Below are 23,402 nucleotides of genomic sequence, written 5' to 3'. Positions count from 1 at the left end.
CCAACCATTCTTTTTCCAACCCTCCTTCAGCCCTTCCCAACATTTCTTTTTTTGCTCCATATCCTTCACCCCCACCTCTAATGCTCATTCTTTCCCAGTCCTCAGTCTTCCTCTTTTCACTTCCTATTACATTTCTGTCTCCCACTCTCATAGAAGATGAAGGAATAGGCTGTTGTTATCTTGGCTCGTGGAAGGCTTGGTGAAAGCTAGGCTACGTAATCACCATCGCAGCAGACTGGACAAGCTGAACTCAAACAAGGAAATGTGGTAATAGAGAAATAAATCCCTAATGGTGAGAAGAGCAGTAAAGGACACTTGTAACACAGGAAGTAATTAGTGCGTAGATTGTCAGTATTCTGGTATCTTATGTATATAAGGATGCTGGATGTCAGTTAAACTAGCATACAACAAATACATATATTTTAAACATAGACTGCTGGGAATGGTTTGGGACAGGTAACTGAGGTGCAGTTATACATGTATATATCCACAATGCAAAGAGAGGCAGATAAGTGGCTGCTAGCTACTTAATTACCAAGAGGTGCTACAGAATGGAACCTGAGATGAATCTACAAACAGGAAAAGCTCTGCACAGGAGAAGATGGTGCACACCAGATCTACTGTATTACTATATGTCATAAAAGATCTGGTGTGTGCTGTGCAGCTCTTCCTATCTGTAGCATCACCTCTGTTCTGGAACACCTCTTGGTTGCTAGTAAATAAGAGCATCTTATTTGTAAGAATTACTATTATTAGCGCTGCTGCATTTAGAATATATTTCTTTGATGTTTTGCTGCCATCCAGCATTCTTGCTAAGACAGCAGCTACATAGCCTAATTAGATGTTTAGCTGCTGTAATACGATGGGTTAAAAAAATGCTCTCATAACAAACATTATGCTGTCCTGTCACTTTTTAAGCTGGGGACTTGTTTTTTAAGCAAAAAGCTGTATCAGCAGGGCTTACACAAGTGGTTGTGGGGGAGAGCAGCTTGTCTGTGCCTGGGACTTGATTCAACAGGAGGAGGAATGCCTGGACAGCAGCCCTACAGAAAGATTCCCAGACCCAGTGCTGGCTCATCTACGCACACACACTTGTTTACAAAGCCCTATAAAAGTTCAGGGTTCTCCGGTGGGAACTTGGAGCCTCACCTGTGCACTGACGAGTGGTGCAGGATCTTTCCCGTTGAAGCTGTGTGGTCCTGTTTTTCGGTCGCACCGGGGTTCCCCGACCTGATGAGTGGCAGGATGCTGATTAGCTGTGTGCTCCTGTTTTTCAGTCGCACTGGGGGTTCCCCGACCTGAGTGGCAGGATGCTGATTAGCTGTGTGCTCCTGCTTTTCGGTCACACTGGGAGTTCCCTGACCTGATGCTGTTTTTCGGTCGCACTGGGGTTCCCTGACCTGATGAGTGGCAGGATGCTGATTTGGTATGTATTATAGTCATGGGAAATGAAGTGTGTGTGCTGTAAATAAAGCTATATTTTCATTACTATATATCTCGTATCTTGTATCATAGTGTGTGTGTGTCAGTGTGTGTGTTTAGTATTGTGCAGGTCTGCCTACCTCCCATTCAGGCATCTTGTTACAGCTGCTTAGCTTTCACCTAACTTCCCACGAACCAAAACAACAACAGCCTATTCCTCCATCTTGTGTCTCACCAATATCTGCTTCTGCTACAAAATGTCAAATATTGTATGGCGAAAGCTAACAACCATAGCCACTATGTTTATGGAACATACTGTACATGACCAAATAATCTTGAGCTTAAAACATTCTCAGAAACTAAGATGAAAAGATCACAGTGGACCAGAGACATCTCGGTGCCATCCAAGGAGTAAGACACGTTGCTCACACTTTGCTGAAAGTTTTTGGCTTAGCATAATTTAGACTATTTTCCCTATCTGCATTCTAATTTGAGTATTCTTATACTTGGCACAGTGGGCTGCCTGCAACACTGGCGAGAGATTCAGACTTGCAGCTGCAGCTGCCTTGGGTGCTCCTGCTGTTTGAAGTGACAGATTAGGAGTGATATGCTGCAGGTCAGTAGCTGTGGTGAGGGGTAGATGTCAGGTGACAAAATGCAGAGAGATACTGATGGAAAGCAGGCTAGAAGGATTTGGAGAGAGCAGATAAGACTGAAGGGAGTGACATGGGAATAGCAAAATAAGTCGAGAACGAGGGGATATGGGATATATATAGGGAGAGCATAAGCAAGGGAGGATTAGTAGTAAGGATATGGAAACAGTACCAATGAGAGGGGATAAAAGATTACAGTCAGCATGAAATAAGGCATCTGTTGCATCTGATGGACTTGGCTGCCTGCCAGCTTATATCACCTCCAGAAAATTATTGAGATGTACCTCATTAAACACTTTGTTCCACTGATAATATGGATAAGATCAAAGCCACAGCCAGGTTGTCTGATTCTAGTGTAACCAGCTAAATGATCAAAAGAGATGGGGGGGAGGGAAAACTAGATCCCTCCTTCCCTTATCTATGTTCTCCTCGATGCTCAGATGTTCAGCTGCTGTTGGCATTGTGTACCCATATCGTTTGCTTTTATCACTTTGAAGCTCAACAATATTCCAGCCCCAGAAGAGTTTAAATGTAATAAATGCTGGGCTGAAGACTTGTCCATTGACGGGAGAGAATTCTTCACGACTGAGAAGGGCACTCGGTTCTGTTTCTCCCAAATCCTGAGAAAAGATGAAGACTTCTGTAACTCTCAGTGTGCTGCTTGTCTTCTGTAAGTAACAGAAACTCTTTGCTAGAGAGGGCCTCGGAGAATGGTTTCGTTTTATTGCAGTGAATCCTGTGGCAGGGGTGAAGGAGCATATTGTTAAAATGTGTATGAGTAACCTGCACAGAGTGGCAGTTACTACCTTAAGCTTCCTGGGCAGACTGGATGGACTATTTGGTTATTTTCTGCAATCATTTCCACGTTTCTGAGTTTCTATAGCTTTACAGAAGGAAATATTTCAAGAGAAGGCTGAGACAAGGAAGGCTAGATGCTGTGCTGTCCTCCTATAGCCCTTAGGTTCTATCTCTCTAATGTTGCTCTCTCTCAAGGAGAAGATCTGATTTCAAGTTAACACGTGATAAGCACAAGGGATGTCTGAGAGTGGTAGGCATTTTAGAGCTGAGCAGTTGGTGTGGATGGATAGACTAAATAGGCCATATGGTCTTTTTCTGCTCCATGGGATTAATGCTGGTTCAGCGGCATTATGGGACAAGGATTCTGAGACCCTCTTGTTTACCTGGCCATTTTGACTCCAGATATCGCTTGGGTTTTTACTTCTCGCCTATTCCAGCTCAACTCAGCTGGAAAGCAGCTGGTGCACCAGAAGCAACAAAAGGAATTTTGCAGCAGGAAATACCCTGTCCTTTGTATGCTCTACATTATAACTTCTCGTTCTCTGACTATATGCTTCTATTCTCTCTCAATAACACTCTTAATTTTATTCTATCATCCTACCTACATTACATCTCAGTCTGTCTCTCTTCTTATGCTTTCCATATCTTTGTAATCTCCCTTCAGTGATCTATCCCTTTGTCTCCTTATCTCCTTGAGCAACCATTAAAGAAATGTCCATAAAATATAATATGCATTTTTTTAAATCTGCTTTTAGAATTTTAAATACTAATCTGGAATTGGACTGGAATTTTGCAGGAGACTGCTGGCCAATAATAAATAAATAAGTAATCAGACCTTACTGATGTCACTAGTTTTTTATTTCCTGGTGGGATCATGAAGGCACCCCTCACTGAATCAGCCTGCAACAGCCACATTCACTAATTTAAACAAAATGCCATTTCCCATGTAGCACATGTAGTAGGCCGTGGTTTTCCATTAGATGCAGAGTTTATGCTCATTGTTTATCTGTGAGCAAGAATTGCATTGCTGGCTTGTGATGGCCACTCATGACTTATGCATGCACCTACCCTCACATGAGCAGTCAAATGAAACCTTTTTGTAATGGGCAACCATTCTATATTCTCTCTGTACCCAGTGTGATAAGTGCAGGGACATGAACAAGCAGGCTGGTGTATGGGTTTCTGAGTAGCGCAGACAGGGTGCTGATATTTTGTTTAATGCTAGGAACAGAGTGATTCTTCTTTAGGATGATGGGGCTTTGAAACAATAACTTTGCTTGCTATTGAAACATCCTGTTCTTGTAGAACTGGATTATTCTAACAATGAGTCTGTGCAAGATTGGTTTGTGTTACAAAGAAGGACATCTGAAGCAAAAATGATTTGCCTGCTTTGCCGTGGCACCTTTCATGGAAACAGGAGCCCCCAAAACATTTATGAATCATAGCACTTAAGCCTCTTCTGGGGTGGAATGACGATTCATTTTTTCAGCACTTGCGCACTTTATAGCACAGGCTCCAAAGTGGAAACAAGAGACGGCAGGGAAGCATCAATAATATTGTAACTTAATCACGGGGTGTTAATGTGACTACCTGAGTGCACTACACTTAACAGCATCAGCAGACTCAAATACTCAAGGTGCTGAATCGGTCTCCTTCCTTGAGCTTGGACAATGGTTTCAATGAGTGGAAGGAACTAGCAAGAATCTGCCAGCACACTCAGGGAATGAGACCATAGAATCAGCAAACCAAGGGGGAAAAAAAATCTCTAAAAAATTCAACCAGCAAACAAGGAAAAGCGATTGTGTAAAGCACAAATAGAGTGGAAAATGCAAAGAGTTATTCCAGCAATCACACATGGGTCAAAACCGGACACAGGCACAGCTAAAGAAGGGTAAACGTCAATCTAAAGATTGACCGATAAGGGCAGATCGATAAATGAAGCACTGGAGCAGACTTTGGACAGCAAAGAAAAAACTCTTACAAAAAACCCCTGACCAATGTAGCAGAGAACTGGAAATGGTTGCTCATCTCATCATTGGGTGTGATGTGCTGATATCGGAAGGCATGTATACAGAAAGGCGGAATAAGATAGCAAGGCTTATCCACCAAAAACTGTTAAATGTTATAGCAACGCTGTAGCAGAAAAACACTGGAATGACAGCACTAACAGAACTGCAGAAAATGAAGACGTTGAACATTTATATTCCATCCGATAAAAAGCTCGATGCAAGAAAACCCGACATAGTGGTAAAGGAGAAAAACCCCAAAATGGCCTTGCTAATTGAGGTGTCAGCATCAAGTGACTATTCTATGCTACACGTGGCGAGAGAGAAGATCCTCAAGTCTGTAGAGATGCAATCAGAAACCAAAAAAATGTGGCAGAAAGATACAGAAATAGACTCAATTGCAGTGGGTCACTGTCCTGATTTGAAAGAACCTCCAAAGATATCTTGATATATCACCTGTCTATATTAAACCCTATGAACTCCAGAAAGAAGCTGTCTTTGGTACAATGCAAGTATTAAGACGAGCACCGGCGTTAAATCTGAGAGACTGAGATCATAGCCCGCATACACTGGCTCACGAGTCAGGTTCATTCCCTTAGTGATATGCACAAAAGAAATCCATTTGGCGACATTACCCAGAGGGAATCATCTGCAGTGTCTTTGGTTTGGAACGGAGGATTGTTGGCGAGCCCGATGGCTCAGTTGCGGTGTTGTACACTGCCATGCGGAGGGCTTGAGCTAAGTTCCTAGGCCGGGGCTCTGCTTTCCAGGCCAGCATCAATGGCCAATCTACAGGTCTCTGTTACTGCATTCTGCAGGGAGCTGTGGTTCATGCCCCCTGGCCAAGGAGGACTATCACTGCAACAAGTGGCAATAACATAGGAGAAAATGCCCTGGGTAGTTGCGATGAAGACTCCTGGAACCAGAACCTCAAAGAGAACAGTTTCTTTTTTTTTGAGGGGGGGGGGGGGGGAGGGAAGGCAGGTGCAGTCCATCCTTTCTCCTTTTGCTTCCAATTCAATCAGTACCAGAGCTAGGATTCTGGCAGCATGAATCTTCAGTCACAACAAGGTTTCCCCTATTCTAACCCTCCCACTGTTCCTAGTGTGGCCACTGCAGCCACGGGCCTGGGGTCAGGAGTCATGCAACAAGGCTCCTTCCAGAACCTTGTATCATGGGGTCTAAATCCAGCAACCAGGTGCTGCTCTTAATGAGGACCATGAGGTCGTGTCGTCCCCCCCCATCCCCTCCCCAAAAATGCTGCCTCTGTAGTATCCCCAGCTGACCCGGGATGCGGAAGGCCCAGTCTGGGAAATAAACTGGGGACACTTGGCAGTGCAGAGCTCTGCCAGTGGGCCGGCCTAAAGAGACAAGATTTGATTAAGCTGGAAGCCCAAAATAATATAAGGACAAAAATAAAAAAGAGCTTGGGATTGGAAGTTCATATGTTGATACTCCTTGCTAGAAACCTTGAGGCTGTGCTACTCGGAAGCATTCAGCTCAGTGGCAGTTATTACAAAACCTTTGGCACGTGTCAGTCTGGCACATCCTGGCCTGGCCAATGCTTCTCGCTCTATGTCTTTGTCTTGCCTTTCTAGATTTCAGCTTTCCCTTTCCCTTGCAGTTTATATCATGGTCCATGGGAACCTGATAGACTTTGCTGAGATGGTGAAGGATGTAACTGGAAAGGATGCTGCTGTCCATTATGCCAGTTACGGATGCTACTGCGGCGCCGCTGGAAGAGGGAAACCTGTGGATGCAACAGACAAGTGGGTGAAAAGAAAGAAAAAGAGCTGTTCTGGAAAAAAAACTGCATTTTTAGAGCAAAACTATTGAGGCTTCCTAGAAATAAATAGTCACAACAGAACTTGAGTGGAGAGCTTACCACGCATTTAATCAAACAACACAGTTGTGTACATTTTTTGAGGCATCAAACGTGGAGCTTCATCAATATAGCGTTTTCCCGATGAAGCTCTCCACCTCTTGTCATTATATATGCCAGTCTTTTAATTGTTTCATTAAGCAGTGATTTAAACATTTTAATTGTGAATATCAAAAAACTAAAGAAGAAACATGGATGCCCCCAAGCGTCAGTCAAAGAAAGTCAATGAGAGATAACAATTTAACTTAATCCTCTCAAGATTTTTCCGGAGGAAGTTGTTGGAAGAAGGAAACTTCATGAACGCCGATCTTGAGAGGATTAAGTTAAGTTGTTAATCTCTCATTGACTTTCTTTGACTGACGCTTGGGGGCATCCATGTTTCTTCTTTAGTTTTTGGAAATTCACAATTAAAATACAATTAAAAGACTGGCATATAATGACAAGGGGCGGAGTGCTTCATCGGGAAAACGCTATACCAATGAAGCTCCACGTGTTGTGACTACGGTGTACATTCTCCTTTTTATATTACGTTGCTAGAAATAAAACCATGTTTTGCTTTCCTTCCTTCCAGATGCTGCCATGCTCATGATTGCTGCTATGCAGATCTCTCAGCAGGGGGCTGCAGGCCACAGTTTGACGGATACGATTACACCGTTAGCAATGGAAACGTCACCTGTGGTAAGAATAGCTTTGGGTAGGGATGTTTTAAATAAAATTCATAGAATAACTGTTGGGGTTGCGTGTAGTGGCATCTCACGGTCTCCAGCTGTGCTGAGGTGGGTTTCATCTGCCTTCTCATTTTGTCATTTTGTTTTTAACATAAGCCAATTCAAAAACACACTTTTTCAAAAATGTTTGATTATACATGGGATGGGCAGGATGTGAACTAAACAGAGAATCTTGCATGCTTATCTGCCCAAGAGAATGACGAGAAAAACTGTCTTGGATAAGGCGTGATGTCCAGTTAGCAGTCAAGCTTCTACGGTGTACAGCTGGGATAGATCCATAGCAGTGCGGTTAAGGGTAACTAGGTAGAATGGATGGGATCAATTGGTCTTTCTTTGCTGTCATCTATCTATGTTACCTTGCATTCACATGTGTACTTCACAGATTTTTGCAGAATCTGAACTGCCACAGCCATGATGTCACTCCCCCCTCTGAAAAATGTACTTCCCTCCTTCCTAGTGAAAGCTGCCAGAAAGGGATTACTGAGAGAGTTATTGGATAAGCTCAGGGCATTGTAGGTAGAGCCAGTCCTGGGTTTGCTGCATTGCATTTATGGGCTTTGACTTTGGGAAGTTAATACTCTTAAGTCGCAATATTCAAAAGTGAGGCATGCTCCTTTTCTGCCCGATGACTTGGTGCAGTCTAGTAGCTGAATTCCCAAATTGTTTAGAGTTATGAGTGAGCTGGATTACCACAACCCCAGTGCGGTGTGTTCTGCCATGAGGGTCAACAGATGTCAGTACAATCCAATCAAGCGTTCCCCTTCACCTTCTGTCAATTCTAAATAGCCCCGCCCCCAACTTCTTTGGGTTCACAGGGGCTTATGTGGGAGGTCATGGGCCACTGCTACACTCGTGCTGCCAGGTTGTGATGCATTGGGGGGGGGGGGTGGGTGAGGAAGGAAAAGTCTTCCCAGGCTCTTAAACGTTTCTGTGCCTGGAGCTCCTCTGCAAACAGAAATACACCACACTGCAGCCGTTATTCAGAAATAAAATCCTTAAGTGTAAACTCACGTGCAGGAAACAAAAAATCCACAATAGGTTACGCTCTGAGCAGTACACAAGAACCAAAATCCACAGTCTCAAGTCAATAGAAGTGGGTACCTGGCATTGGTGAACCTCCTTGGCCTCTTCCCCTGGTACCTGCACTCCTGGATGCAACTTTCTTACATCCAATGGGGAAAAGCAAAGGAGCTTCTGACTGATGTTTTCCTCAGACAGTAAGCGCTGGGACCTTTCCCCTGTTCGGCAGTCTTTCCTCTGACTCTCTAACTCTCTTAAGAAATCCCTCTTAGACGGAGCTTAGCTCCCCCCTTTTTTACGGATCCTCAGGGAAACTCAGGAACCACTCTCGTACCCCAAGATAAGACCTCCTCAGTCCCGAAGGCCTGGGCACTCCGACCATGGGCCCCAGCCACCTTCTCAGGACAAGAAGTCGTCCCCCTCCCCTTGGAGAGACCACCCTCTAGCACATTTTTTAACCAGAGAGTCGCCCCAAGGAACCCCCAAACCACCAGGGCTTGTTAAACTCATGACCCCACCCGTTGGGAAGTGTCACACCTCTTCTACCACGCCTACTCTGGGGGGGGGGGGGGGACTCTGATGCTACTATCGAGGGACAGATTAAGGAAACCCCACTCCCCTCTACACTCATTTTCTCCTTCATTTCCAAAGGAAGGTCCATTCCCCGTCGCTCATTCACAAAAGATGGGGCGAACCCCCAAATCTACTTGACTAATAAGTGTTAATGGACCTGACCCCCAGAAAGTTATCCAAACCTTTTTTTTAAACCCTGCTATTTTATTAACCTTTACTGCATCCTCCAGCAGCATATTCCACAGCTTAATTATGCATTGACGGAAAGAAGATACTTTCTTCAATATGTTTTACATTTCCTTCCAGTTAGTTTCATGGAGCGTCCCCCTAACCATTTCCTGTTAACTTGTGTCACGTCATCCATGGTTTTATAAACTTCAATCATATCCCGTCAGTCAATTCTTCTCCAAGCCGCCCACAGATCTATAACCTTTACTTCATCCTGCTGTTCATCATTCAGAAGGAAAATAACCTGAAAACTGAAGCTCTGGCTGCCCTTACCAGGGAACTGCTATAGAGCTAAGCAGGGTCTAAAGCAGTCAGCTCTCAGCCTGTGAATGCAGAAGAAAATCTATGCTCATTCTTTCTCAGAATGCAGAACTAGGAAGAGCCGCCTACGGTGGCTCAGGGCTAGTGCTGCCCTACTGCCATGAGGGAGGACCTGGGTTCCAGCTCGGGTCGCCCGTTTCCCGGGTTGGCCAGGGCTGGGGATGCCGTGGAGTCAGAATTGAGAAGCCCCTGCAGGGGCTGGTGAGGGAGAGGGGTCACAGTCATCACGCAATGGCACCCTAGGTTCCTATGGCGATAAACCTGTCAACCCTAATTTCCTCGGGAAAACCAATAATTTTTGTCAATGTGCTATTTTTAATATTAGTATTGGCTATTCAGTATGCGATTGTACGGGTTTACCAGGATAACGGGTGTTGATATTGATATTAGGCCATCCCTGAATTCAGGGACAATGGGTTCAAAGGGTTAATGAGTGGATTTAGGGCTGCTGATTGCAGGGCCCTCAACTGAGAACGAATGAGTGAACTACAGTGAGTTGGGAGGGGATGTGACCTGGGGGAGAGGGGCGGGGAGAAGCACAAAAAAGCAGAATATAAAAAATCTAAATAAAGGAAGTAAAGAAATAAAGGTAGTTGTGAATGAAGGCTCATGGTGCCAGTTCTGATTTTGATTCAGCTGGAAGCGCATAGGAGCAGGGAGGGGAACTACCAACTAGAGATAAAAATCCTCAAAGTGCAAGACATTGATAAAGATGGAAGAAGAGCAGGAAGGAATCTGAAAAAAAACAAACAAAAAAACCCCTGCTTTCAAGCAGTGAGTAATGCCCATCACTTCCATCCTAGCCAGTGACAAGCCCGCAGAAGAAACATCCTGGCATTGCAAACGGTCAGGTTTTCACACGCTATTCGTTTTTCTCTCCCACAGATAATGAGCTAGACGACTGTGGGATGCTGGCATGTGAATGCGACAGAACTGCAGCGCTCTGTTTCAAGACGAACCTGGACACCTACGATCGGAAACAGAGATTGAAAATCGCGCGCTGCAGGGGCAGGAGAGTGGCATGCTGAGGGTGGCCCACACTCTTAAGCCCCTTTGTCAATTTGCGCAATTGCAAGGGAAAAATAAAAGCAGTAGGGTCTGAATTCACGTATCCGGGAATTCTGAATGTGTTGGCTTTCTGTAGGACACTGACTCCAAACCTTACCTTCCTCCAGGGGATCAGTGGAGATATTTCTGAAATTGTGGCATAAAGAATTGCTCCTGAAGTTAACTTCCACAGACCCAACCCACCAATTCTTTCCCAGCCCACTGGTTTTCACAGCCCCTCACCCCACCCCCCCCCCCACCCCACACACACCACCACCTCCATCATGGAAGTCATGGAAGCTCAGTTTGTGCTTTAAGACCGGCCTTGGCAATGAGAAAGAATATGAAGGTAGAGACGCTATGAGCTGAGAACAGCCTCATCCAGAGGAGAGCAAACCTAAATTACAATTGGCAAGGCATTTCATCACATGATGCTCATGTAATTGAATATCTTTACATGAATGGTAGCGTGCTAACCCATGTTATGCACAACAGAAAAGATTCTCCTTGGGGATCATGGCCCTCTGTATGAGTTATAAGCTCCCCAGGTTCTGTGGTTTTGTTGAGAAGAGATTATGTTACCTGGGAAAGTTAGCAGGATTAGGGAGAAGATGGAATGGAGAATGGGTCAGGAACTGGTTCTTATCTCATCTCCACCTGGGTATCAGTTTCAGCCTTTTCCATGCTACTTTGCCCTTCATACAACTGTTCGTTTCCTCCTCAAGTATGGTAAGGATCTAGTTGGATTGTGAGATGTGAGCTGAGACCTTGGGTTCCTCAACTTCCCAGAAGATGCATAAAGGGGATAATTTTGTAGCTGCCTGCATAGATTCGAAGTTAATTACCTGTGGACTTTTCAAAGGGAATGGATATGTTTACTTTCCCTTTGAAAATTATTTCAGAAAAAGTGCCAGCCCGCGTTTACGCCTTCTAACTTGTACGGACAGTTTTTCCAAGAACAAATGCGTGCAGACTTTTGAAATTATAAACGTTTGTGCGTGGGTGCAAATCCTTCCCCAGCCCCATCCCTGGAAATGCCTCTTGTCACTGAGGATAAAAGGACGTACATACAGGCCCAATGCACACACTCTCACTCAAGGTTTAAGTAAAAAGGCGCCGGCGAGATCGATCAGTGGGAAACAGAATTTGGCCTGAGCAGTCCCATGATCTCGCCCTAGCAGGACTGGCTATTTCAGTCTGCCACATTGGATTCTGGGAAGACCGTGGTACATTTTATTAAACCCTCCCCCCCCCCCCCCCCACTCCCTGCCATAAGAAGACATCCAAAGATGATGTATGAGAGCTTTCTGAAGACCGACCCTATCTGGTCTTGATAATTCTTATAGTGGCCCAACATTAGATATCCCTACCCACAAAGAATCTAATCCAAGGACAGTACAGCCTCTAAATTCTGTACTACATGATTCATATTATAACTGCATTTTACTTTGACCATACTTTTCAAATTCTGTCTCTGCTGGTGTTGATTTGCTTTGTTGTAATTAGTAAATAAAGGACTGCAATGATTTCCAAGGTTTAAAGAGCATTTTCTCCTTGTATGGGAAGAAATGTAAAGGCTGTTGTCTGCTGTACTTCTTGAATTACTGAGCGGGGGGGGGGGGGGGGGGCCATCATTTATATTATTAAAAAAATAAATATAAAAAGAAACAAAGGTCTGGATAAAAACCTACTTAGGGAGGAGCAGAGGGCACTGAGCTTTTCATTATTCTCCAACCCTCTTCCATAAACACAAGCAAATCTGAGCCCATCATGAAATAATAAAAAAAAAAGGATCAAAGTCAAAATATGTAGGCCCTTTACCGATGGTCCCATTTCACCATTTTGTGCTGTCCCGGTGCTGCCGTCGTGCACAACTTACTTCTGCTCTGAAGATGAAGTAAGTTGGAAAACAAAAAAAAATTTGGGTTGGTTTAGCAGTCGAGGAGGAGAGGGGAAAAGGGAGGAAGAATAGGTAGGGGGATAGAGAACTGGGGTAGGCCTGATCGTGTTGCCACGTGGCTTTTACTAAAATTCTCTCCCCTTGTGCATGCGATTCGGCACTCGCGCGCCCATGCATGCGCCGATATTTTATAACATGCGCGCGGCGACGTGCATATGTTATAAAATCAGTGTGTCTTTTAAAATCTACCTTATACGTTTTACGAGCATATAAGATATGCCATACTGGGTCAGACCAAGGGTCCATCAAGCCCAGTATCCTGTTTCCAACAGTGGCCAATCCAAGTCACCAAGTCCCTGGCAAGTACCCCAAACATTAAATAATTCACAAGCTACATTTGCTTATTAATTAATAGCAGTTTATGGATTTTTCCTCTAGGAACTTATCCAAACCTTTTTTAATCCCAGCTACACTAATTGCTATAACCACATCCTCTGGCAATGAATTCCAGAGCTTAACTATGTAACATATGCATTTAATAATCATCAATTATACGTGGAGGCATCTATTTTAGAATGAATGTGCATAGTCCGCATATCAAAATACTTCACCCAACCGCTCCAACAATTAGCCCCCACCTCTTCACCCAAATCTCTCACCCGAAAACTGCAGACAAAACACAAGTGTGATTTCAGGACCGCGATTCAATTAGCGTCTGTTAAAGCAGATGGACAAGTGCGGTAATGCACGCACATACACTGCTTACAAAATAGCAACATGCACGAACTTCAGAGCCCTGCCCCAGAGTGCCCTGAGCTTGCCATTTTCCCTTCCACCTTTACGCGCGACCCCCACATACTTCAGGTTTTTACAAAATACTACTTACATGTGTGCATGCTGCTTACATGCGTAGCTCCCAATTTTACGTACCGAAAGCTTTTAAAAATTCGACATCCCATAACATATGTCTAATAATCAGGAAGAGTAATAATTCGGCAAAAATTATGAGCTTGGCTTATTTAAAGAAATATCATGCCTTGTTAGTTCGTAAAAGCATGATTATAGTCAAAAAGTGTATAATGATCCAATGCATGGCAGACACGCCACCAGCTGGCAAACTGTGAAAACGACAACGCATAATGAGCTACAAATGGAATGAATTTCAGGAAAGGAATACGGCTCTGGAATGTGGGCAGATTTGCAACGCATTTTATCATGTCCTCAGGGATGAAATATCTCAGCACAAAATTAGTACCATAGATAACAAATAATAACTTCATGGTAAATCCTCTATGTAAGAGATGTTTGATATCAAGTTAGGTTTACTGTGGGAGTGGGAGGGGATGGGGGGTCTTTTTAAGAATTATTCACAGAATTACCTACTGTACATTAAGATGTCAATATGTTTTCAAGTATGTGTACAATTATCACAGTTAAGGTCTCCGTTCTTTCTCTTTTTCTTTGTTCGTGTATTTTAATGAAAATGTCAATAAACAGGCAAATATAAAAAGTGAGTGGATTGTGAGGATCTGCAACAGAACCTTGCAAGATTGGGGGACTGAACATCTAAAATGACACAAAATTTCAAGGGAATGGATGAAGGGGAAAAAAAAATCTTAACTACAGGTGCACAATACTGGTTTCCATATTAGGAGTCACCACCCAGGAAAAGGATCCTGGAGTTAGTGTGGATAATAAAATGAAATTCTCAAATCATCGTGTGTGGCAACAGTCAAAAAAGTGAACAGAGTGTTAGAAATGATTCTGAACTGAAAATAAAATAGAGCATATTTTCTCTTGTCTCCACCCACTTCCTCCTGTCCTGAAGTGGAATGGGGAGCAGAGGGGAAGTGACGTTGAAAAAGGAAGCCATCAGAATGTTTGATCCCTCAAAGATCACCTATGAAAATGAATTAAAAAAAAAAAGATTTCAACTAAATCCTCAAACCAAAAATAATTTTGATATCGTTTCTGGATGGAGGGACAGTCCCCACAGAAGAATTTCATCTTTATACAAAGATTCTTGCACAGTCTAGGTGGGCAGTCAGACTCCATGGGCCAATACCTGGATGCGTTTCGGAAGTCTGCAACAGCCGGCAGAGAGGGCATTCATTTCAGTCCGTAGAAAGCCTTGATGACTGGCACTACTGCCGACAAGTTTCAAGCTCTACTAATTCAACCTCTTTTTCTATCTTTTACCTTGAGTCCAAGAATTGCACACGTCTCTTTCTGCGTAATCAACAGCGCGACACACTGCTGATACTGAGGGCATTTTCAGCATGCAGAAGTTCATATACTCAGGCTAGGACTTTCTCAAAAAATATGAAAAGGATGGTTGCACTGTATTTCAATTCCCAACAAAAATGACATTCCACAGTCAAAAGTTTATAAACTTATATGTCTTAACTTTAGAAATTGCTGATTTTTGTACTTGGTACATTTTTTTATTTATTGTTAAAAACAATATAAATGGTGTTCAATAAAATTGACCTTTTTTTGGCATCATTGGAGGTGTGAAACTTTCTGCAAAATTCTGCAAAGTTGCCTCATAGTTGCCACAGAAGTTTGAGAAATATGCCACCGAAAACCAGGCGCTCTGGTCATAGACTTTTGTCTGATCTGCTAAAATGGCAACTACGAAGCCTAATTAGTTGTTCAGCTTTCACCAAGCGTCCCTTGAGCCAAGATAACAGCAGCTTAGTCCTCCATCTTGTGTTTCAGTAATTGGTGCATCCGCTGCAATATGGCGAATATTGTATGACAAACTCTCAACCATGGCAACAACGTTTATGGAACACACATGAGCAAACAATGCCCAGTTTAGAATATTCTCAGGGACTAAGATGAATATTTCACAGTGACCAGAGAGATATCTCGGTGCCATCCAACTAGTAAGGTACATTGTTTACACTTTTGACCTATCAGCATAGTTTAACTTGGATTCCGTCTCAGCTGTTTCTCACTCTCTCAGCCCTCTGTGAAGTACGCCCGCATGCCCAAACTTTTCTAATCTCCTGATCTTATCTTGTTATCTTCAGAGACCTTACCGGGTTCTTTCTTGACACGTGAGACACAGTACATGCCTTGCACAGCGATGGAGTTACTTCACAATGTAGGGGCAAATGTTCTGGACACTCGCCTTGGGGGTGGTCTCCATCTGGTAGGGCACCACTACCCTAAATTGGGTAAGCCACAGATGGTATCTGCTGATGCGTTGGCACCATGTGGTCTGATGGCTGAAATATGCAGAGAGGAAGTGCCAGTAGAAAAAAGGTTATATGAACCCATGTCTTATTCCAATCAGAACTATAGCAATATTATATTGCTTTACATTTATAGCTCTGAAAACCCCTGGTCCACAAAATATCCTTTGACAGCTCCTATCTCACTCTTTCATGCAGCCTTTTCCCCCTACAACTAACTTCAGTACTTAGCATTTATTAAATTACTTTTCTGTACTGCTGTTATCTCAAACTCAATTGTTTTTCAAACATCAAGTGGCTATCTCCTTGTGAGGTTTTTTGTTTTTTCCTGAATAATGGACATTTTAAAATGCTAATTTTTGTTAATAATATTCACAATTTAGTTCTTCCAAACTTTCACTAATAAAGCATTTGAACTAGTTAAAAAAAAATGCACAAAAGACATACATAAAACAATGAAAAAAATTCATCAAAGCCATTTGAAAACAAAAATTAAATGAACAATTACTATTATGGTATATTTTTATTACACTGATAATATGTACTTGATCAAAGGCAAAGTCAGTTTATTTGTTTCAAGAGGAGCGTGAAGGATCATGCTGGACCCTTTCTCCTTCTCATCTCTCCAAAGGACAGATGTTCAGCTGCTGAGTTTGATGTATACACTTAAAGGTGAATTTTAAAAGCCGGGCGTGCGCCAAAAGCGTAAGAAATGCACACAAGTTGGGCCGGCGCATGCCGATCGGATTTTAAAAGCCGAAATTGTAGTCGTATGTGCACAAATGAAAGGTTCAGAAAAAAGGGGTGGGTACATAGGCCTAGACTGGGCGGGGCATGGGCGATCCTGCATTTCACCTTGAAATTTGTGCTTAAATAATTACATGCACAGGCGCAGGACGGGGTTCCCTGCCGCGTAACTTTACTTCTGCTACGTTAAAAAAAAAACAAAAAAAACTTGGCTAGTCAGCGAGGTTTTAAGGGTCGGGGGCTAACAGGGCAGAAGAGAGGCTATTAAACTGGGGGGGGGGGGGGAGGGTCTGGAAATCCGATTCCTTACCTGGACGAATTGGGAATGAACTGGTAAAACTGGTAATGGGGTGGGCGCGCATCTTTTAAAATCTCCCCACTTAAGCGGTAGAAGCGGCATTTGCGCGCCCAGGCACGCGTCCCCTTCAAATTGCACGCACATGTGCGCATAGTCAGGCTATTTTATAACACGTGTGCATATACGTGCGAATGTTATAAAATGGCCGTGTCCCCCGGGCGCGGGCCAACGAACACACGCACATGGGCGCCCGCGCACCCGTTTAAAAGCTATCGTTTTAGATTTCCTTCTGAAATAGCAAAATGCCTAATAATCAACAGCCCTTGGATCCTCTTTACATCCCAGACTGATTGCCAAGATATAGAAGCTGGCACTGCCTTGGAAAAGAGCATCTGAATCCATGCCTCCTGAGTGCTGAGATAAGATGAAGAACCTGGCTCTTATTGTCAGTGTGCTGCTCGTCTGCTGTAAGTAACAGGAATGCTTTACCGCTCACCCTGTGGTTTCGGCTGCCACGCTAGCGCCGAAAATGTTAAAAGCATAGAAACGAGACGAGATCCTCACTGCTCTTCCTCTGTATTCTCCTTAATCATAACATCCTCTGTCCCTGAGCAGGTAAAGTTGCTGAACCTGCAAAGTGAACAAAAGGTGAACCACAGTCTGTAGAGCACTCGTGCGCACAGTGCGGATTTGTTTTGTCATTGTTGACTGTCATGGCCCGAAGACTTCTGCTTGCATTGTATTTCAGTTCCTTCTCATCAGAATGTCATCCTGTGTAGTCCCAGGTTTTTTGTTGGGTTTTTTTTAATTCTCTCCCGCATCCTCTCCTATGGCTGAAGAAAGGATGCAGCTGCCCTTTGACTTACTGCCAATGCAGCACGTTGGTTGATCGCTAGCTGTGGCCTTGAGAACAGGAGTGAAGTTGGCTTGAAGGGGAGGTGGTGCCAGGCTGCCATGATGGGTAGATGGTGTCAAATACTCCCAGAAATTAAAGCTATCAGTTTTAAAGAAATGAAAGACAGATACCAAAGAGGAACTCTGATCACAGATAGAAATGGCATGCTCTAGCTTCCAGCCTTCATATGGAAGACGACACTTGAGCTTGAGGACTCTCGGAGTGATGATTTTTTACAGCTGTATTTGATAAAGCCCAAATGCTGACAGCACGTGTATAATCATAACCTGGCTCACAGCGCCCTGCAACTTTAAGGACCATCGGTTCCCATTTTTCCACTAATCTTCTGAAGTTTGATTGCAGCTGTAGTTTCTAAAACGCTCAGGTTGTAAGGACTGCTCCAGTCCTGCTCAGATTCAGTTTGGTAAATAAAATGTATTGTTATGTTTAGTGATGCACTGACCCTGAAAATGACACGAACGATCTCCTGCCCTCCCAGACTTGGTTATGTTTGTGTGCTTTTTTTGTGTTGTAGCTTGTATTGTGGTCTACGGCCATCTTTTGAATTTTGGCAAGATGATTAGACTGGTAACAGGAAAGAGCGCCATCCCCAGTTACAGCTTCTACGGGTGTTTCTGTGGTATGAATGGAAAGGGACAACCTCTGGATGGAACAGATTGGTAAGTGAGAGTGAAGAAATTAATCTTCCTACAACCCATGTGCATGGAGTGAAATCTTTCCATTCTTTTGGTTCATAGGCTGAAATCTGCACACCCTGCTTCTAGCTGCATTTTTGTGGAAGTATTCCCAGGGAGGGGGTTAGGCAGGAAAGGCAACAATGAACACAGAGGGTCATTTATTAAGCCACGCTGGGTCTTTAATACATGGTAAAAGCCTCATCACGAAGGTAATGCGCTGTATGTCAAATCCTGCACATTATCTTCCCACATCAAAACCTGGCACAATGCTGGAATGGTAAAATAATGAGGTTGCAAGCCTTGTTATTTTGAGGAACATCAGCTACAACACAAAAGCTGACACTTTACCTGGGAGAATCGGGATGCTAGCGCGAGTCCCATCGTTCCCCAGGTGATCATTTAAAGAAGCCTGAAGAATCCCCTCAGGTATCACAAGAACCTCAGGGGGTCTCAAGACCCCCCTGTTCCACCACTCCCTCCTCTCTGGATGACCCCTGAGGCGACCCCAGTAATAAAATAAAAATGGAAGAATGTGACCGGTTCCTAGCCCCTCCCTTGCTCCGCCCTCCCAAACCTCAGCCCCCCCCTCTTTGAAAAGAATGTTCCCCCCCCCCTCAGACCTGGCCCCCCATCCCCCTTTCCCAGGCCTTGCCTCATAAACCCTGGCTGTCCAGGGGGGCTTGGATGGCTTCCTAGCTATTTGGGCCTGCTGTCACCATTTTTCAAAATGGCACCGGCCAGCCAAAGTCCAGTCTTGCCCCTTCACATGATGGGGCAAAGGTATAAAATTGGCTGACCAGCGCCATTTCACAAATCTGATTCCTGAGAAGTACTAGTCCTAAATATCTTTGGGGCTAGCTGGTTTGGTATAGACCTGGCCTGGTCCGTTCTTCACAGAGATGTTCCTCAGCTATGGCCTTCTCTCATAAACTGCATGAGCGCTTTTCTGATGGGACCTTTTCAACAGCTGCCCCTCGGGCCTGGAATGACTCCCCCCCCCCCCCCCCCTCACACCCAGGTTAGAGCAGAAGAAAATGACTTGTTTCATGAGTGAGTTGATGGTTTGATGACTGTTCCCAATGCGGGTATGGGATACGAACCAGCTTCGACTTTCTTCCCCACAATCAACTTTGATGCTCATCTCTAGTTCTGAATTGGTTTCAAACTCCTTCACTGGCAGAAAAGATTTTATTGTGCATATTCTTTTCCAGCTCAGTGATGTCCAACCCAGCCCGGCCTGGAGGCCCCCACAATCAGTCTGGTTTTAGGGATATTGACAATGAATATGTGTGAGATATTTGCATACATGGCTGGGTGGGCTTCAAGGATGGGTTAGGAGCCACAGTTCTAGCCAATGAGATTTTGTGTAAACCCTGTTTTATGTTCTAATCGCTTCTTGCACGTTGACTTCTGATACTTATGCTGGCTAATGTTTGTATTTGAAGGTGCTGCCATGCCCATGACTGCTGCTATGAACGTGTGTTACAGAAAAAGTGCAACCCTTATCTGAACTCTTACAAGTTCTCTGTAGCGAACGGCGGAAACACTGTCACTTGTGGTGAGAGGAAAATGTTCCGGTGCTCACTTGATGCCAAAATCACTGCTCACTTGTGTTTGTCCTTTAGTCTTGTGCATTCTCAGTGTAAGTCAAGGAGGCACAGCGACGGTCCTCCAGGGTCAAAGCAGGTCTGATTTCCTGAATATTCACAAGGAACAGTCATGGGCTATGTTTGCACAACTTGGTCTATGAACCAGGTTAAGCTGCGCATTTTGATCACTCTAAGAGCCACGTGTGTAGCTCATCCCTGGCGTAGTGGAACAATAAAATCAGGGTGATGAGGGCCCAGTAGAATCTTGGGGAGACTGAAAACATGGATCCGGTCCAGCCTTGAACAGGAGGCAGGAGCTGGGCGATATCCCTCATCTTTTTTGAGGCACTTCCAGGAGTCACCCAATTAGCCACTGCACTTCCTGTCTTCAGAGCTGTGCCCAAGAATTGTAATGCTTCTGTATGAATTTCCTATATTCTCGCCTTTAGTTTATCTAAAATCACAGCTTGTCCTTTTCACCCAGGCTTTACTGGGGATCTGATTCCAATAGGGGCCATTTACCTGGGAATCCGAAAGATCCCTTTTAGATGCTAAGGACACGTGAAAAGTGAAGTTTTCATTTTGAGAACAGTTTCACAATTATGCTGCAAAATAAAAAAAACAAAACAAAACCCTGTAACTTGCTTCATCAGAGGGTTTAAAAGGAGAGGGTCCATGTAAAATGGAGAGCACGAGGGGCTTTGCAGGTACTTCTTATGCAAATTAAAAAGCGGGAGGGAGACCTGCAAATGCAGTGAAAGGAGCAAGATGTGCCATCGCGTGCTTGCTTCATCCACAACTTTCCCTTTACACAAGTAATGTGGTATTGAGACAGACCAAAGGTCCGTCAGACCCATCATCTTGTCTCCGGCAGTGGCCAATCCAGGTCACAGGGACCCCGATAACATCCCAAAGGAATAGCCCAGGCCTTCTTACAGCGATTTTCAGAAGCAGCCCTGCTCTGCATGTTCTTCTGGAAAGCCTGCATTTGTACATTTGCTGTAAATTATTCTTGGGTCTTCGTGTGAGCCGGTACCTAGCCCTTAATCAATGTCCTTACCTTTCCTACAGATGCTGAACACGAGTCCTGCGGGGCGCTGGTCTGCCAATGCGACAAGACTGCAGCACTCTGTTTCAAGAAAAACCTGAACACCTACAATCGCAAATATAAATATTATTTTAACTGGAAGTGCAAGGGACCGATAGAAGCCTGCCAAGTGTCTCACAATTGATTTTATGGTTACATTTTACTTTGCTTTTTTTTCTAAGTGAAAATTAAGAATAAAGCAGATTTAAAGGGAATGATTTCCAAGAACGCCTCCCATAAATCGCTGCCTGGCTTTCTCTGAAGTTTAAGAGGCTAATTTTGAAGAGTGTGCATAACTCCAAACATGCACGTATCAATCGAGCATCCAAAGTTATGCCTGCATTTTATGAACTGTGCAGCAGGCAGGCCCAGACTGAGCCACAGGCAACACAGGCAACCAGTGTCAAATTCCTAGAGGTGCTGGAGCATCCACACCCTGAAGCTGCTTCTCTCCTCTGGCAGTGCTGACTTCAGATCACAGCAGCAACCCAGCAGGAAGGAAAAATCCGCACAGGACCTGACAGACCCTGCGGGGCGGCTCCCACCCTTCCCATGGGTTTCCCCGGTAACATAAAGCCCCCCCCCCCCCGTGCAAGAGGAGGAAGCTGCTGCGATGTGGAGCTGAGGGGACACCCCGGGAGGAGGATTTGGCAGGAGGGGGGTCGTTCCCCCAGCCCATGCTGTCTTAATCTGGCCCTGGCACCAGGGAACCTCACCCAAAAACCGCAGGCAAAAGAGAAGTCATGTTTACTGTCTGCGGCTGGATCGGCGGGTGTAAAAGCATGCATGCTTGTTTGATAACGCTACGTGTAATCCATCGAAAAATCTGTAAATGTGCTCGTGCATCCAAAGGCCACCCCAGAAACGCCCTCGAAATGCCCGCTTTGTATGCGCACACTTCTCAGCACAGTTGTGACCATAGGTGTGCACTCCCACCCTTCTGAATATTCACTTACCATGCACAGAGGTTACCTATGCAGGTATAAGCTCATTTTACATAAGCCCATGACCCTAACAGTATGTGATGTGCAGGGGGGACATAATAACAATTTTGAAGTTTAGAATACAAGGGTAGCAGTTTCTCTTCTGGTGACTGATCATTTAGGGATATCCCCTGCAGTCCCAGTGCCCCTCAATCAGGCCGATTCAGTACGGTGTGCTCAGGCCGAGCGCACCGTTAGCCCCCGTTTGGATGTGCGTTTTCCACGCGCTATTATTACCCCTTATATAGTAAGGGGTAATAATAGCACGTGGAAAGCACGCGGCCAACCCCCCCCGAAACAAATAGCGCCCGCAACATGCAAATGCATGCTGATGAGCCTATTAGTTAGTCCCGCGCAATACAGAAAGTAACTCCTGCCTCCTTAAAAGCACAGGGGATCATGATTCCAATGCCCAGTCCTGGAGTCTCCTGCCACAGGCCCCCAAGGGCCACCCATGGATGCACCTTTGGCTCCTGCCAATAAAACTCAATAACTGTTGCATTCGGTGTGCAAAGGACTCTGGGTTTTTCTTAATCAGCGCTATCAGTAATCACCTTTGGCAAATACCCTGGCTCACAAAATGCTCTTTGGCATATTTTTGCCCATAAAACTTCTTTCACAGCTCCTGTCTCATTCCTTTGCTCAGCCTCTTTTTCTCCTGTAACCAACTCCAGCAGTTATTTATTTATATTATCTCAAGTCAATGACAAAAGGTGCAGTTTAATTTGTTTTTTCTTCAAGCCTCAAATGGCAGTCATTTCCATGTTTGTTTATATTTTTGCTGAATAAATAAAAACTTTAAAAATGTCAATCCTTGTTAATAACATTAAACAACTGAGAACTTTAAAGATTTCACAAATAATGGAACCAGTTCAAAACTGCATAAAAGACGTACAGTATGTAAAATAATGAAAAGGTTTATCACAGCTTGAAGAAAATAATCAGACAACCAGCTACAGGGTTGTATATTTTATTACATTGATAATATGAGTTTGATCAAAGTCAAAGTCTGATGATTTGATGCAAGAGGAGCTTGAACGACCATGCTGGACCCTTCTCGTTTCCTGAAGGGTCAGATGCTCAGCTGCTGATTGTGTTGCACATAACCAAGTTTTCTTGGAAACTCTTTTTCATTTTTTACTCCTTATTTCTCAAAATGGACAGCAGAGAATAACATATAACGTAACAAACCACAGCAAACATATTTCATTCTAAAATAGCAATTAGACAAATGGCTTGGAAACTCTTTGATGCAGAACAATCAACAGACCTTGGATCCTATTTAAATCTCAGACCGACTGCCCAAATACAGGAACTAGCACTC

General features: G+C 44.2%; 2 protein-coding genes across 3 annotated transcripts in view; both read left to right on the top strand.

The window, feature by feature from the left end:
- Nucleotides 1–1,075: 1,075 nt before the first annotated feature.
- Nucleotides 1,076–12,206, top strand: LOC115076751 (basic phospholipase A2 2-like). 2 transcript variants are annotated; one of them, XM_029578589.1, is made up of 4 exons: nucleotides 1,076–2,745; nucleotides 6,504–6,648; nucleotides 7,333–7,439; nucleotides 10,517–12,206. In XM_029578589.1, the coding sequence occupies exons 1-4, from the start codon at nucleotides 2,706–2,708 to the stop codon at nucleotides 10,657–10,659; spliced, it is 435 nt and encodes a 144-aa protein (XP_029434449.1). In that variant the 5' UTR covers nucleotides 1,076–2,705; the 3' UTR covers nucleotides 10,660–12,206. The 2 variants fall into 2 exon arrangements, with proteins under 2 accessions (XP_029434449.1, XP_029434450.1); XM_029578590.1 differs by having other exon boundaries at nucleotides 1,079–1,426.
- Nucleotides 12,207–15,410: 3,204 nt separating this feature from the next.
- Nucleotides 15,411–23,402, top strand: part of LOC115076510 — a 47,295-nt gene continuing 39,303 nt past the window's right edge. The window contains exons 1-6 of the mRNA XM_029578051.1: nucleotides 15,411–15,474; nucleotides 16,337–16,453; nucleotides 17,172–17,293; nucleotides 18,257–18,401; nucleotides 19,865–19,977; nucleotides 21,080–21,238. Coding sequence (XP_029433911.1) covers nucleotides 17,251–17,293; nucleotides 18,257–18,401; nucleotides 19,865–19,977; nucleotides 21,080–21,238 — 460 coding nt within the window. The 5' untranslated portion in view covers nucleotides 15,411–15,474; nucleotides 16,337–16,453; nucleotides 17,172–17,250. The remainder of the gene's footprint in view (nucleotides 15,475–16,336; nucleotides 16,454–17,171; nucleotides 17,294–18,256; nucleotides 18,402–19,864; nucleotides 19,978–21,079; nucleotides 21,239–23,402) is intronic.

This window comes from Rhinatrema bivittatum, chromosome 15, assembly GCF_901001135.1.
Source record: "Rhinatrema bivittatum chromosome 15, aRhiBiv1.1, whole genome shotgun sequence".
NCBI classification, from domain to species: Eukaryota; Metazoa; Chordata; class Amphibia; order Gymnophiona; family Rhinatrematidae; genus Rhinatrema; species Rhinatrema bivittatum.
Note: the sequence above shows the minus strand (reverse complement) of the source record. Positions and strands in the feature narration are given on the sequence as shown.

What these genes read in the sequence shown, in the direction of transcription:
- LOC115076751 (XM_029578589.1), top strand. Translation starts at nt 2,706, where the DNA reads ATGAAGACTTCTGTAACTCTCAGTGTGCTGCTTGTCTTCT. An exon ending in CAGTGTGCTGCTTGTCTTCT is followed by an intron (nt 2,746 to 6,503) that starts GTAAGTAACAGA and finishes TTTCCCTTGCAG; the next exon opens with TTTATATCATGGTCCATGGG. An exon ending in CAATGGAAACGTCACCTGTG is followed by an intron (nt 7,440 to 10,516) that starts GTAAGAATAGCT and finishes TCTCTCCCACAG; the next exon opens with ATAATGAGCTAGACGACTGT.